The sequence below is a fragment of the Eulemur rufifrons genome, chromosome 21 (assembly GCF_041146395.1).
Source record: "Eulemur rufifrons isolate Redbay chromosome 21, OSU_ERuf_1, whole genome shotgun sequence".
NCBI classification, from domain to species: Eukaryota; Metazoa; Chordata; class Mammalia; order Primates; family Lemuridae; genus Eulemur; species Eulemur rufifrons.
In genome coordinates this window covers 17,886,719-17,901,617 of record NC_091003.1, presented here as the reverse complement: position 1 = coordinate 17,901,617, position 14,899 = coordinate 17,886,719, and the positions used below count along the sequence as shown (strand labels likewise).

Below are 14,899 nucleotides of genomic sequence, written 5' to 3'. Positions count from 1 at the left end.
CAGAAGCTCTAGGGTGACAGGGACGATTCTACCTAGTATCCTCAACCTGTCCCCTTGGGTCACTGTCCCAAGGAAAGTGACAAGAGTTCACGGCCCTGATGTTAGCAGAGATCCAGGTCATAGTAAGGGCAGTGTTCTTGGGGGTCCTCTATTTCAACTCTGACCCCTGGGGCAGGGAAGAGGAGGCTCTCCCCCGTCGGTGGTCCTGACATTGGAGTCCTTTGCAAGAGTATTTTGGGCTTCCTGCCACTGGCTGCAGAAATGGCTCGACGGGTGTGTGGGTGCAAACACCCCGGAGGGATATAGTTTTGTGGCCTTGGTGTCCGACGGGGGTTGGGGAGGGTGCTCTCCACCAACCGTGCTGGGGGCGTGCCTGTGCGCATGCGTCTGTGGGGGGCAGCCACGCCCCTTGGCTGCTGTTTCCTTGGGCTGCCTTCCTGGGGGCACGTGCCCAGACCCCTTGAGGTCTGCACTGAGCTCCATTTGAATACCTTTCCCATCCCGTTTCCCCATGGAAGCACTGCTTCAGGGTTATTCAGCCCTCTGCCTCATGGCTGAAATTGCTCATCTCGCCTACAAATGTCTACTATCCTGTCTACCTAATGCACTATTATGTATTGATTTTCCATGAGGCAGAGAGGGAGACTATCAGATAGTTTAGACCCGAAGGGTAGGTTTTTATATATTTTTCCAGCCTTTTGGTGTTTTGTTTTGTTTTGTTGAGGGGGACAGGGGAGAGTTTAAGAACCCAAACCGTTTTTGTTTTTAAGATGTTTCGTTTTTAAAAGGGAGAGAGAATTTATTTAAAGCTATTTCAGATCAGGGATTGTCATCCTTTTTTGTCCAATGTACTCCTTGTTCTTAAAAAAATTTTTTTAGAGGAAACTATATTAGCCCTTGTATTCACTAACTCTTCTGGTCACTTTTATTTCTTCATTCATTCAGATATTTGTTGCCATCTGCAAAAGTTGGGCCCACTGGGCCTAAAAGCTCATTTGTGGAATAGGAACCTTGGGATGTGGCCCCTGTAGGCAGGGAAATAAGGACCACTCTGGGTTGCCAGGCAACTGTGATGACCCCTCTCTGGTCAGGCTCACAGGAAGTTGGCCCTGGGTCCGGACACGAACGTTTTGAATGAGAATCTCACTATATCAGAATCCTTTTTTCTTAAAAACCCCAGTGTATGATGAGGAAATTTACTCATTTCTAGCCAGGATTTGACAAAGAAATTCCAGCATCAAATGATCAAGCCATTTGCCACTTAGGGACTCACTGCGCTGAGATTGTCTTCAGGCCTCTGGGGTGCAGTCCCTTAGGGGGTGGTCCCCAGGGCTGTGCCCAGCACACCTGTTGGCGAGGGTGTGAGAAGCGCCTAAGCAGTTGACATGTGATCCAGGCCGCCTTTATTTCTCGGGCCAGGAGTAGCAGCTGCTGAGGACAACAGCTCGCATGACGTGGTTTTAGGAAAGGGGGGTATGGCTTTTAACATGAACTGCAAAAAGCAGCTTCTCATTGTTGAGATTTTTTTGTTTGTTTGTGGTTTTGCTTTTTTGTTTTTAATGCCTTTGGGTGCATATTATCTTCCTTGTCTGAAACCGTACTCCTAAAGTGGCTTTCTTTAGCCCTGGCTGGAAAACCACTCCTCAATAGCCTTAAGCAATAAACAGATCAGTAGAGAATGTGGCGTCCACTGGGCTTATTAAAATAAATTTGTCCAATTTTCACTCGAAAGACTGATAACAGCAGATGGCAAGAGAAACATTTTAATTTCAATTAAAAAATGAACATTTAAAACCTTAAATATCAACCATTGTCTTTTAAATTTGTGTTAGCTTATCAGGGAGATCACAGGATAAAAAAACCAAATATCTTATTTCATCACCATTTAAATCAAAAGGAATGTCCTCTTTGAAGTTGTAAGACTCCAATAATAAGTACCTTTTTCGGTGGACTCTCAGTGGTGCGTAATGGTTATATAGCCGCAGAAACTGGGAGCATCTCGTTTTCCACTGAGAAACCTCTCCAAGTCAGGGTGTGACGGTTGGGAATGGCCAAGTGACCCAGCCCTGGGTGTAGGACAGCCATGGAAACTTAAGAGTTCTAGAACCAGCTAAAAATGGAAGATTGGGTGTTCTGACCAACAAGGTACCTGTTTATGGACACAGCCCCGGTAAGCTGGCTTTAACTCTCTCAGTCCTGACCCCTTTTCCTCCAAACCCAAGCCCCTTTATAAAGCCCCAACTGCTGTCCCACTGCTCAGACACCCCCCGCCCCTTACGTGCTGCTAGTCTCTACTCGAAGTTCATGCAAGACTAATGCTTTTAAAATGAGGTCTAAGAAAGAATTACTAACCAAGAGTATTGTTTTTTAAACAGAACTGCCTTTTTCTACTCTTTATATAAACGCTATTGTGTTGGTCTAACAAGGCACTATTTTAAAACTTTTTTTTTTTTTAATTTCTCCCATAGCACTTAAAGATATTTTGTAAAGACTTTGCTGTAAAGATTTTTGTAATAAAATGGTCTAAGGGCTCTTTTTCCAACATTACCATTTTTTAAAGATGTTTTAAAAGCTAGAAAACAACTTATGTATATTCTGTATATGTATAGCAGCACATTTCATTTATGGAAATATGTTCTCAGAATATTTATTTACTAATATATTTATCTTAAGCCATGTCTTATGTTGAGAGTGTGACATTGTTGGAATAATCATTGAAAATGACTAACACAAGGCCCTGTAAATACATGATAATTGCACACAGATTTTACATATTTGCAGACCAAAAATGATTTAAAACAAGTTGTAGTCTTCTATGGTTTTGTAACAAGTTGTACAAATGACTGTAAAAAAAATACAATTTTATCAAGTATGTGTTGTGTGTTGTCATTGCTCTGTTTGGTAAAGGACTATAGATTCTACAAAGGAGAGGTGTTTGCATGGGCCAGTGCTTTTTTACTTAAACTTGCTGGTGGAAGCATTTGTATAGCACCCTCTCCTGTTAACACAGAGCCCAGGTTATTGGAGATTTAGGTGCTGTCACGGAGATCTGCTGGAGTGTGGTGGTAAGCTTTCTGCTCAGCCCCGTGTGGAGGGAGCGAGGGAAAGTGGTAGTCAGTGATCAAGAACCTACCAGTCTACTTTTTAAAAATAGGGAACTGGGCCATGCGCGGTGGCTCATGCCTGTAATCTTAGCACTCTGGGAGGCTGAGGAGGGTGGATCGTTTGAGCTCAGGAGTTCGAGACCAGCCTGAGCAAGAGTGAGACCCCGTCTCTACTAAAAATACAAAGAAAATTAGCTGGACAACTCAAAAATACATAGAAAAAATTAGCCGGGCATGGTGGCGCATGCCTGTAGTCCCAGCAACTCGGGAGGCTGAGGCAGGAGGATTGCTTGAGCCCAGGAGTTTGAGGTTGCTGTGAGCTAGGCTGATGCCACGGCACTCTAGCCCAGGCAACAGAGCGAGACTCTTGTCTCAAACAAAAGTAGGGAACCATAGGCTGGCTATAAACCATCTACTTTATCTGCCAGGCCTTTTCCTACCTGCAAGATTGAGAGACGCTCAATCCCTTGTAGGGAAAACCTGCAAGCATCTAGCCCTTGAAATTTTCTAATCATGAGTGAGAGAGGCTCTCGGTCTTGACTGAATCCAGCACCCATTTGTCTTGCTTCCCGGAGAGGGTAGCCACTAATTTGTAAAGCACTCTTGAGATTACGTGGAAAGTGCAAAAGAGGTGTTTATTTTTCAGACATCTAGCAGAGAATATCCAAATCCCATGAGTTCCTGTTCCTATTTTTCACTTTTTAACTTGGGCCTTTTCTTGAGCACAGGCTGCTCTTGGGCATCTAGACGCTTCCTGTCTGGGAATGGGTCCCTCTGAGCACTTTCACGGGTGGCAGCCTGACCGCACAGAGCCTCCCAGAGCTTCTGTTTAATGGTCTTGCCCAACTCCAAGCTGTACCTCTTGGGGGTTCCGGAAGGGTTCCGCAACATGGGCTCCACCACAGCGTGGTACAGAGCCCGGTACCCTTCCGTGGGGAGGCCGTGGATGGTGAGCGTGTCCTCCGACAACTGCTGTCTCTTTCGGGCTTCAGGAAGCAACACTTGGCCCTTCCAGGCTGCTGTCCCACTGTCCCAGGGTAGCACTTGGGTGGCGGCCACATGTTCGGCATATCTGTCCTCAAGATCTTGGCCGACTGTTAGTTTTTTCTCCTTTGAACTTTCTTTGCTCTGGCCAGGAAGAAAGCAGAGAAGTCAAAGCTAAAACTTGAGAAGGGAGCTCAGAATAATTATCTGGGATTTGTGTCCCAGAGTCTCGGTTACAGCAACAACCAACATTTGTCTAGCATGTTCTAGTGGACGGAATTCCTTTATGTGTACCACCGCATGCGTTCCCCATAACCCCATAAGGTCGGCAGGAGACGGCTGTAAAGGCAAGGAAATTGGAATGGGTGTGCCCACGGCCACACAGCTGGAAGGCTCATAACCACAGCTGTCGTCTACTGAATGCCACTCGGGATCCTAATCATTTACTCTGTGCCAGGCTCTGCTCAAAAGCCCTCTGCATGTATTAACTCATTTAATCTTCATGAATCCCTAGGAGGGAAGGGCCATTATCCCCCATTTTATAGGATAATATCAAGGCACAAAGAAATTAAGCCCAAGGTTGTCCTCAGTTAGAGTTGGGATGTGAACCCTGACAGCCTCGCTCCAGGGCACACTGAACTCTGCTGGCCACTGTGGAGTGACAGAGCGGGACTCAGGCCTCTGAGAGCCAAGTTCTCCACGTGGAAGGTCACAGCCACATCTACAGTGGACCTCTGGCCTGGGTCTGTGCCCCAGCACACGCTGGCATCCTCGCTGCCTTCCTCACCATTATTTTGCCTTCACAGCAAGTTCCTCTTGTCTGTGCCTGTGAAAGCCACCTCATCCTTCTCCAGAACTGAGCAGGGTGTAAGCAGCAAATAGCGTGACCCCAGATCTGGTGCTCACTCCCCTCCATCATGCTGCACCCACCCCCTGTCCTGTCTTCAGCTTTAGGCTTTCCCTCACTGGTACCAATCTAAGCGCTAAGTGTTCTCTAGCTTTCCCCCTCCCTCCCTTCCCATCACATTTTCTCCACCGCCCGTCATCGTCTACCTCTCTGATGCCGCCCGCCGGCCTCCTGTGCCCAGGTGAGCCTGGCAGCTGCCCCCCTGGCCATTTGCTCTTGGAACTGACGGAGCTTCTTATCCTGGCCCGCTGGGTGGCTTTCGTTGCCAAATCGTCCTTGGGCTTTAATCTCTTCGAGAGTTTTCCTTCTCCAAACGTGCGTGGTACCGGGCAGCACTTCTCCTTCCGTTGCCGCCTGAGCACAAGCTTAACCAGGGAGAGTGGGCTGGCGATGAATGGGTTCTTTACAACTTCCCAAGAAGAGGTGGTCCCGGGTGCTGGGGCACTGAGGCTCTGCTTTGCACACGTCCTGGCCATCCAGATGTTGGTGAGAGCTGGTGAGTCCACATAGCAGTCCTGAAGCCTGGTGTTCAACAAGATGGACTGTCGGAGTCCATAGACGGGGATGCTGGCGTCTCGTCTCACACAGATTGGATGCTGGAATCATAAGGGAGGAAGAAAGGAATGAACAAAGACCACTTCTCACGCAGAGACTAGAAGGTCTACTTTGAAGGCAAAGTATTAACATCTTTTTATAGACCATTCATTCCACAAAGTTCTTAGAAATCATGCTATATGCCCTCTCGTGTCCCCTGTCCTGCTCACCAAAGCCTTCCAAGTAGGGAAGAGATAGTAACTTCACAAGGTCATGGTGATATTCAGGCTCTCAAAGAACATAGCTTGTTGAGGCAGGAAGTTTAAAGGACTAGAAGGTAATTCCTGTCTGCTGGAAATGACAGGCTTAAGGAACAGGAGACAAGGTCACTTAAGACTTCTAGATGAGCTGTAGACACTCCTCAACCACGCGGCAACTCGGAAATGACAGCAGGTAAGTTCTACCAAACCCTAAATACACTCTCTAGCCAGACTGTCATGGTCAAGAATCGCCGCGACCCAGGGAAATATGTATACTCTGTGGTCCCTAAAGGCAGAAACACAATGTATTTGATGCTGGCTTCCATTTCCCGGGACCAGCCAAGAACAAGAGAACAACCTGGATAGATTAGAACCACATATTTAAAAAGACCTGACTTTCTAAGAAATGTCATCCATAAAAAAAATAAAATCACCTTACCATATTTCAGTTGCCTTAAATTTTATTTTAGCTAGCTTAGTAGGGGGAAGAAATATGTATTTTCTTTTTCCTTTTTCTCTTTTGTTTGTTTGGTTTTTTGTTTGTTTGTTTGTTTTGGTTTTGGTTTGGTTTGGTTTTAATATTTCTAGTCACAGTCTTTCTCTGCCTCAGTCGTGCGTTGGCAAATTGCAGTTGGTTTGGATTTTTGGCTCACATACAGGCAGTTTTGAGCCATTATCTCCAGTATTTGTGATGTCACTTTGGTTTGTGATGTGAGTGTGGGTGAGTGTTACATCACCAGATTTGATAGTTAAATGATGTTGGAAGTTCTACTTTGGTTTTGCTTACAGTTTCAGAAACTGCTTAAGCCTTCATTTCCCCCCAACATGGCTTGGTGTATTTTGAAGGTACTAACGTTCTTAAGAAGCACGCTTTGCACAAACTGTAGTCAAATATGCAGACCAGATTTGTAGACACAGGTAGTGGGATGCATCCCCACGCGTGCAAAAGTGCCCTCCTTCGTGCACATAAAGAAGGTACTGTTAAATTCTCGGGATAGCTGCACTGCCAAGGTTAGGGACCAGAAATGAAAGAACATGTTCCTGCAGCCCTGGGCACCTCTCCCTGTCTCTCTCTCTCTCTCTCTCTCTCTCAGAGACTACATGTTTTCTGGAATGCGGTTTTATTTTACATCCCATGGCAAATGCAGTAATTAGAGCTGTTAGCAGTGTCAAGAGCTTGAAACAAGAACAAAGAAGCCTCTTCCTGGGAACTCTTGGGCAATGCCCCTCCGCTCCTTATCAGGTGCTGGTCCTGCTGGTGGTTTGGATTTTTCATATGCAAAATGCCAAAGGAGGCTCCCTCCCAAGGGGGAGGAGAGTGAAATGATGGAAAAACAGAGTATGAGTCTGGCAGAGGCTCCTGGAATCGAATGTGTTGCCTGTTTGAATTTTGAAGTGTTGTTGTCCCTGGAGAGAATCAACGCCTGCAGGCAGACCGCACCACAGGCCTGGTGGAACCACCTCCAGGCCCACAGCATTTGGACCCACAGACACTTGGGAGGACAATGGTGCCCATTCAGCCACCAGCCCTGGCCTCACCTCCCAAGAGGTGGGTCAGTTTTAGAGCAAGGCCTTGGAAAGGGTTTGTCTTTGGGAAGGGTTTGCGAATGTCTGGGGACTGGGCAGGCAGGCACCATTTTGGAGCTGGTGAATCTTGCAGAGGTGACACCAGGCTTCTGGGCTACCCCAAAATCACCCTCTGCCTTTACTCTGCAGAGCAGGGACAGAAGGGACATGGTGGGCGAAGAAGGCATCATAGGAGTAGCTGTTCTGTTTCTCTTCTCTCCTTCGCCATCTTGAGTTTGGCTTTCCCAAACCTCCTCTTTCCAGACACCCATCCATTCTATGTACCGACCTAGTTCTTTTACTCAATGACCAAGTGACACAGCTCTGACTCCGAGGAGCACATTGAATCTCCTTCGTCTAGCACAAAGCTGTTCACATGGACGCCACCTGACACATACTCTTTAAATCCGATCAAATTGTGCCTCTCTCCCTTCAGTGCATCTCACTTCAGGTGACTGTGCCCCAACAGGTAATCCTCACCTTCCTTAAAACTGACCCAGGGTAGGTCGGCCTGTGCTATTTCTCCTAGGTCAATAAAAGTAGTATTTGCTGGATGCTTTTGAAGGCCAGGCATGGCTCTAGGCACTTTACAAGCATCATGTCATGAAATGCTACCAACAGTCCTATGAGTTTGAGCATTGTTCTCTACTTTACAGATAAAGAAACTGAGGCACAAGTTGTTCAAGAACCATGCATCCCTCAGGTCCCATAGCTGGTAACCAACAAAGGCTGGACTCAGCCAAAGTCTACACCATCCTTGTCATCAACCACTCATAGTTCTCACTGCGGCGCTTTGCCTCTTTATCGGGTTGGCCCATCCACACGCCATCCTAGGCCTGGCTCTAGTCCTGTCCTTGTCATGAGACTTTCTCTAGGTTCAGGTTGACATCCCAGATCTGTCTCTCAACAGGCAAGTGAATTCACATCTCTGGACCTTAATCTTCTCGTCTGTGAAATGGGGACAGTAACAATGCCTACCCGGGGATGACTGTGAGGAGGAAGTGGGTCGGTGTATCTGAAGCACTGGGCGCAGGTTCTGGTGCATAGTAGGCGCTCGACGAATAACGTTCTCGTGTGATGGCCCGTTCCCCCATCTGACCTTTCTCGAGCCCCTGGTGCTCACGGTCTGAATAACACAACCCAACGCTTGATAGGGTCTTTTTGTCTCAGGTCCTGCCTGCGCGTCCATCTGGTTTGTGAGGCCAAGCGATGAGCCTCCGGAACGGGGAGGATGTTTCTGATCTGACCTGGGCATCACAGTGTCTCTTTTCACATGATCCATCTTCATTAAATAGTTGTCAGATTCACTGGCCTCACAGAAATGTACGTACAGGAGGTACGTTTACCCCCGTGGTTCTTGGGAGTTGTTCAGAATATTCCATGCTTCATTGGACAGAAATGGAAGTGAGCACCTGAGGATACGATAAGGAAAGTGTCTAGTCTTTAACAGAGATTGTTCCATCGAAGGGTCTTGAGAATTATAAAGTCAAGATGGAAAGACTACCTGGTCCAGGGTCCTGAAACCATGGCAAGAGTCTCCATCACTGGTGACTTGGTCCAGAGAACTCAAGGTTGAGGCAGTAGGGCTTCCATGTTGCTAAAAGACCTGTTCCTCAGTTTGCTTCTCCCATGGAGCTTTCTTATTCTGCTGAACTCAGTCTAAATAATCTTCATTTTCCACCCAACATTTGGAGCTGTGCTTCCTGACATATCTAAACCACCGCTTCTATTTGGAAACACATCTGCCCTTCTTTGATGTTTAGCCAAGCTTTCGACGTTGTATTTTTAGCTCCTCTAATCTCTCTTTTTTTCCTTTCGTTTCCTACTACCTTTCTTCTCTTCAGTTTCTCTTAGCTCTTATTCTTCCTGGAGGATCAGCTAATAAAGAAGAAATGGAGCCAATTATATTCATTCTTTTTTTTACCCCCTTTATGCCCCACCCCCAAATTCTAGTGGAATTTAGTGGTTTCTAATTTCCTCAGATGTTTTTATTTTAACACCCAAGCAGTAAACTTCCACACCCATGTGGGAACATATCTGAGGTTTGTGATGCAGAAAAAGAGAACAACTTTGGATGAGAGAGAATTTGAGAAGATTCCTAAACGATGATGCAAACTCTGAGGACCAATGATTTAGACCACATGTGCTGAATCCGCACCAATCATGGGCCAAGTGTGCGCACCCATGGTGTCCTGCCTGCCTTCCCACCAATGCTCAGCTCATTCTTGCAGATGACTCGCACTTCCTCATTTCTACCCCAAACTCTACCCGAGTTCTCAGACAGCCCACCTGGATGCCTCACAGACACCTCTAACTCATTATGTTTAACACCAGTTCTTCCTTTTCCCTCGCCCCCATTAGAACAAGCAAACTGCAGCCACTCTCAAATTTTCCATCACTGGTTTGTCTGAGCCAGAATCCCGGGAGACAGGATCAGTAATGATACTATGGTGAGCCCAGCCTGATGCTAAAGGAAATTCAAGAATACAGATCCTGTCTTTATTTAAAATCTTGCTATTCTGTTCATTATGGATGTTTTCGCATTCATTTAGACTTTTTAACATATTGCATTAAGGCCAGGCACAGTGGCTCACACCTGTAATCCTAACACTTTGGGAGGCTGAGGCAGGAAGATTTCTTGAGGCCAGGAGTTTGAGACCAGCCTGAGCAAGAGCAAGATGCCATTTCTACCAAAAAAAAAAAAAAAAAAATAGAAAAATTAGCCAAGCATGGTGGCATGCACCTGTAGTCCCAGCTACTTGGGAGGCTGAAGCAGGAGAATCACCTGAGCCCAGGAGTTTGCGGTTGCTGTGAGCTATGATGACACCACTGCACTCTAGCCTGGGAGACAGAGCGAGTCCCTATCTCAAAAATAAAAACAAGGCCGGCTGCGGTGGTTCATACCTATAATCCTAGCACTCTGGGAGGCCGAGGTGGTAGGATCGCTGGAGGTCAGGAGTTCAAGGCCGGCCTGAGCAAGAGCGAGACCTCATCTCTATTAAAAGTAGAAAAATTAGACTGGAGTGGTGGTGTGGGCTACTGGGGAGACTGAGGCAGAAGGATTACTTGAGCCCAGGAGTTTGAGGTTGCTGTGAGCTAGGCTGATGGCACGGCACTCTAGCCTAGGCAACAGAGCGAGACTCTGCCTCAAAAAACAAACAAAAACAAAACAAGCCCAAAACAAGTAAAAACAGAAACAAAAAAGTATTGCATTAAAATGCTATTTATTAAATACACTTATTAGTTGTATAAAATATGTATTAAATAATATTTATCTTGATTACTGAGTTTTTTACCGCTTTTTTAAATTCCCTTAAATTCTGTGTCTGAGTCAAATATCTCACTTGCGCTCATCCTAGCCCTGGACCACTCAGTAAACATTTGATGACAAAACCCTACAAAGATAAGGAGGTGCCAGGTGTGGTGACACACACATGTAAGTCCCAGCTACTCAGAAGGCTGAGGTGGGAGAATCTCTTGAGCCCAGGAGTTGGAGGCTACAGTGACCTATGACTGGGCCACTCCAGCCTGGGCAACACAGCAAGATTCGATCTTTAAAAAAAAAAAAAGCAGGCCGGGCGCGGTGGCTCACGCCTGTAATCCTAGCACTCTGGGAGGCCGAGGTGGGCGGATCGTTTGAGCTCAGGAGTTCGAGACCAGCCTGAGCAAGAGCGAGACCCCATCTCTACTAAAAATAGAAAGAAATTATATGGACAGCTAAAAATATATATAGAAAAAATTAGCCGGGCATGGTGGTGCATGCCTGTAGTCCCAGCTACTCGGGAGGCTGAGACAGGAGGATCGCTTGAGCTCAGGAGTTTGAGGTTGCTGTGAGCTAGGCTGACGCCACGGCACTCGCTCTAGCCTGGGCAACAGAGTGAGACTCTGTCTCAAAAAAAAAAAAAAAAAAAAAAGCAATAAGGAGGCAATGTAGCATAGTGCTTAAGACTGTAGGCCTAGAGTCTCACTATCTGGGTTCAAAGCCAGCTCCGTGACTATGTGACCTTTGGGGAAGTCATTTAACTTCTCTGTGTACTGGAGGGCAGGGGTAAGGGTACTAGAAGGATTATGTGAAGTGTGACCATAGACACCCTGCACAGCCTTAGTGCAGCCTCACTAAATATCTGCTAGTGCTGTCACCACGCCCAGGCTCCCTCCCCCAGGGCTCTCTCCACGACATGACTGCTGCCCTTTGAGCAGAAATCATCCCAACTGGAGTTTCAAAGACACTAGAATGACCCCAAATTCCACCAGTTTAGGGCTCCCAGCTTCTTGGCAAATCCTGCTGCCCTTGGAGGAAGAAAAGGGCCCAACTGCAGAGCACAAGCAAACAGACAGACACTAATATCTTCCTGGAGGCCCAGGGGCTGCATGCGGTGTCCTCACTCTTTCCATGAAATAAAGCTGTTAAACGCCTCAGGCATGTAAAGCATTGAAATGAATATCTCAGGCTGCTCCCGCCAGGGGCCAAGACCACATAACTGAGCGAAAGACCTTGAGCTGTTAAGTGCTGTGACCTAGACACACTGGGCTATATTTTTAGCCTCTTGTGCACTGTTTCCATCACCTGTGCTAGGGGCTTTAAGCCGGAAAAGAGAAGGTGGGAGCGGGGAAGGTGGGAGGGATGCTTCTCTCAGCAGCCAGTGGGGGCAGGAGCTTGCAAATCATTTCTGAGCTCTGCTGTACCGAGAGCCAATTTCATGGGTGTGCAACCTGGGCATCGACACAGGTCCCCAGGCTTGGAAGGGCCCCACAGTGTCTTTATGCTCTGCTGTCACCATCTGGAAATTCTTAATAACTTTGGACAAAGGACCCACATTTTCATTTCTAATTGGACGATGGGAATTATATAACCGATCCTAGTTGTACACAAGCGACTGCTGCCAGCCTGGGGTAGGGTGGCAGGGTGCCTTCCTACAGGGGGCAGCGTGGACCCAAGGCACTATCACCAGGCACGGATGCCCACACGTGGCCAAATAAACCTTGTTTCAAACCTCCTGTGTGCCCTTCCTATTTTCTCCTGAAACTAGAATGAGATGCCGAAAGAACCTTATAAACTGTAGAGAACTGTGTCTTGCTAAAGTCTTTCCCCAGCATCCTGTTTAAAATAGTCCACAGACCATTCTGTCAACATCGTTTTCTTATCTTGTTAGTACTTTTTGGTCTCTAGCATTTGCATTTTCTCAGGTTGGTTGACCAGACTGTACGCTCTGGGAGGTCTTGGCGGTGGCCGTGTCCTCAGCACCTGGCATGTTCCTTACTGAATATCTGTTGAAGGAAAGCACGTCTGCCTTCACTGAGTGTTTGCTTGGTGTAGATGGTTTCACCCACATCTTCTCATTTTGTTCTCTTCCAAGGCGATCCTGTCTGAGAGGGTGCAAAAGTCAGAGATGAAGGTGTTACGGAAAGCTCCGCACTTATCCTCCAGGCGGCATCAGAAGAATGAGGAGGACATGTGGTTTGAGGAGGAGGAAAGAGAGGTTTATTAATTTGTCGGCAAAGGAGGAGGATGGAGACTACTGTCTAAAAATGTCATCATCTTAATAATAAGCAGAAATACAGAGCTTTTAAAGGGTGGGTTCTCAGCTTCAGGCAGTGGTTCAGCTACAGTTGATGATTTTAATCCTCCCCTCTCTGTCCCATTTCTGCTGAAGACAATCTTGCCATCTCCACCCAGGACCTCCATAGCTCAGGCCATCTTGTGTAGCACAAAGGACAGAAGACATTCCCCTGCCCCTCTCAACTGTTGGCCTCAGGCAGGGATGCAGGTCCTAGTTCTCCAAAAGGAGTGGGGGATGTTTTCAAGAGACATAGAACATTTTTGTCATTTTTTCAGGCCATTTCCTCTGTTGCAAAGGGTTCTCAGATACTGCTGGAGAAGGTGCGGAAGGGCCCAAGATGGTGGAAAAGAGTCACCAGGTGGGCTGTGGAGGGTGTGTCCCCAGGGACCAGGCATGGCTGGGAGGGGGGTGTCCTAGGCTCCATTAAGCAGCCCAGAGGATTTCTGAACTCGGGAACGACACCGTGAAAACAATGACCGACAAGATTCTTCTTGCCACAGCGCTGGGTCGTGTGGGTGGAGAGGGACAGAGACTGAGAGGCTTCGTGGGAGGTAGCTGCGCCCTTGGGGCCCGGCTCTGGGAGCAGCCCTGGGTGGGGAATGGCATTTGGGGGAACGCGGGCTCTGGGAGTGGGTGAGGGGGCGGCTCCCAGGTGGTAAGGGGGTGCAGGGATGGGTGTACCCAAGGCAGGCCTGGGAGCCCGCGGGCCCGGTACCGCCCAGCCCTGCTCTGGGTGCAGCGAGTCGGCGCACGAGAGCAGATGTTCCCGCCGCCGCGGGAACACACTGGCAAGCCCGGACCCGGGACTTGAAAGCTCCGGCGAGCCGCCCAGACCTGCCCCGCCGGGCGTCACCGCGGCGCTTTAGGCGGGAGCCATAGGAAAATCCCCTCTGCCTGGGGGAGCGCGGGGGAGGAGGGAGGCCCACCACCGACCCCGGCTGCAGCTGGGAAAGACCTTGGAGGGGCAAAGGGCCTACCACGCGGGGGCCGAGAGCTTAAGAAGGCCACGCGCTCTCTGATCCCCAGCGTGCCAGTCTGCAAGATAGCAGCGCGGTCCAGTCCGCCTCTGGACTTCGTGGGGGGCGCTTTTCTTGCGCCCTGCTATCTCATCTACTCCTGGGAAAGCCTTTTTTTACTCCTATTCTGGTATGGCTGCGGCTCAGACCAATTAGGAAACTTGCCCTGGTTGACACACAATGTGTGATAGGATTCGGAACCAGGGCTTGGTATGCTGCCTCCTTCGTGGCTGCAAGACTTGGGGTGAGAAAGGAACTCAACATTTGCTGTACGTGCGTAAAAGTTTCCATGCATTATCTTATTTAGTATAACCGTTTTGGGGAGTAGTTGCTGTCATCACCCCCATTTAACAGATAAAGAAATTGAGGTAAGAGCTATTTTTCCTTTAAATCTGCCCAAGGTGACCCAGTGGGCTGTGGAATCCGGACTGGCTAGCTCCAAAGCACCCTTTTTTGAACCACTACCATGAGCCAAGCAGGAAAAAAGGGTTTGCAAACTGCTGTTCTGATTGTCACCGCTGTGGTTGAGCCCGCGCGTGGGTCACGACCCGAGCGAGGGTAGAGCAGGGGTCACTGGGCGCCCCGCCCGCTTCAGCCGGGCCAAGCCTCCGCGTGGGGACTGGGAGGCGAGGCCCTGGGCCCCGCCCCTCACCTGCTGACCCCTCCCCTGGATCAGACTAATGGGGCCCCCCGCCGGGCTGGCCCAGGTGAGGGGAGGTGGGCGGGGCCTGGTGCGTGAGTGGCAGGCGCGGCGCGGGGCGGGGCGTGCGTGCGCAGTCGGCTCCGCCCCCCGGGCCTCGCGGCGGAGTCGGGCGGGCCCCCGGCTGCGGGGCGGCGGCGGCGCTGCGGAGGGCGGGCCGGGGCGGGGCGGCCGGGCAGCCGGGGCGGGGCCACGCTCGGGCCCCGCGTCCCGCTCCCATGGCCGCCCCCGGCTCCCCGCGCTGCCCCCTCTCCCCCGGGCCGCGCC

General features: G+C 49.0%; 1 protein-coding gene across 1 annotated transcript; it reads right to left on the bottom strand.

The window, feature by feature from the left end:
* Window positions 1-3,720: 3,720 nt before the first annotated feature.
* On the bottom strand, window positions 3,721-6,270 carry C21H22orf31 (chromosome 21 C22orf31 homolog). Its single transcript, XM_069497471.1, has 3 exons — window positions 6,229-6,270; window positions 5,142-5,591; window positions 3,721-4,232 (listed from the first exon to the last, which is right to left on the bottom strand). Exons 1-3 carry the CDS (start codon window positions 6,229-6,231, stop codon window positions 3,792-3,794), a joined length of 894 nt encoding a protein of 297 aa, XP_069353572.1. The 5' UTR covers window positions 6,232-6,270; the 3' UTR covers window positions 3,721-3,791.
* Window positions 6,271-14,899: the final 8,629 nt, after the last annotated feature.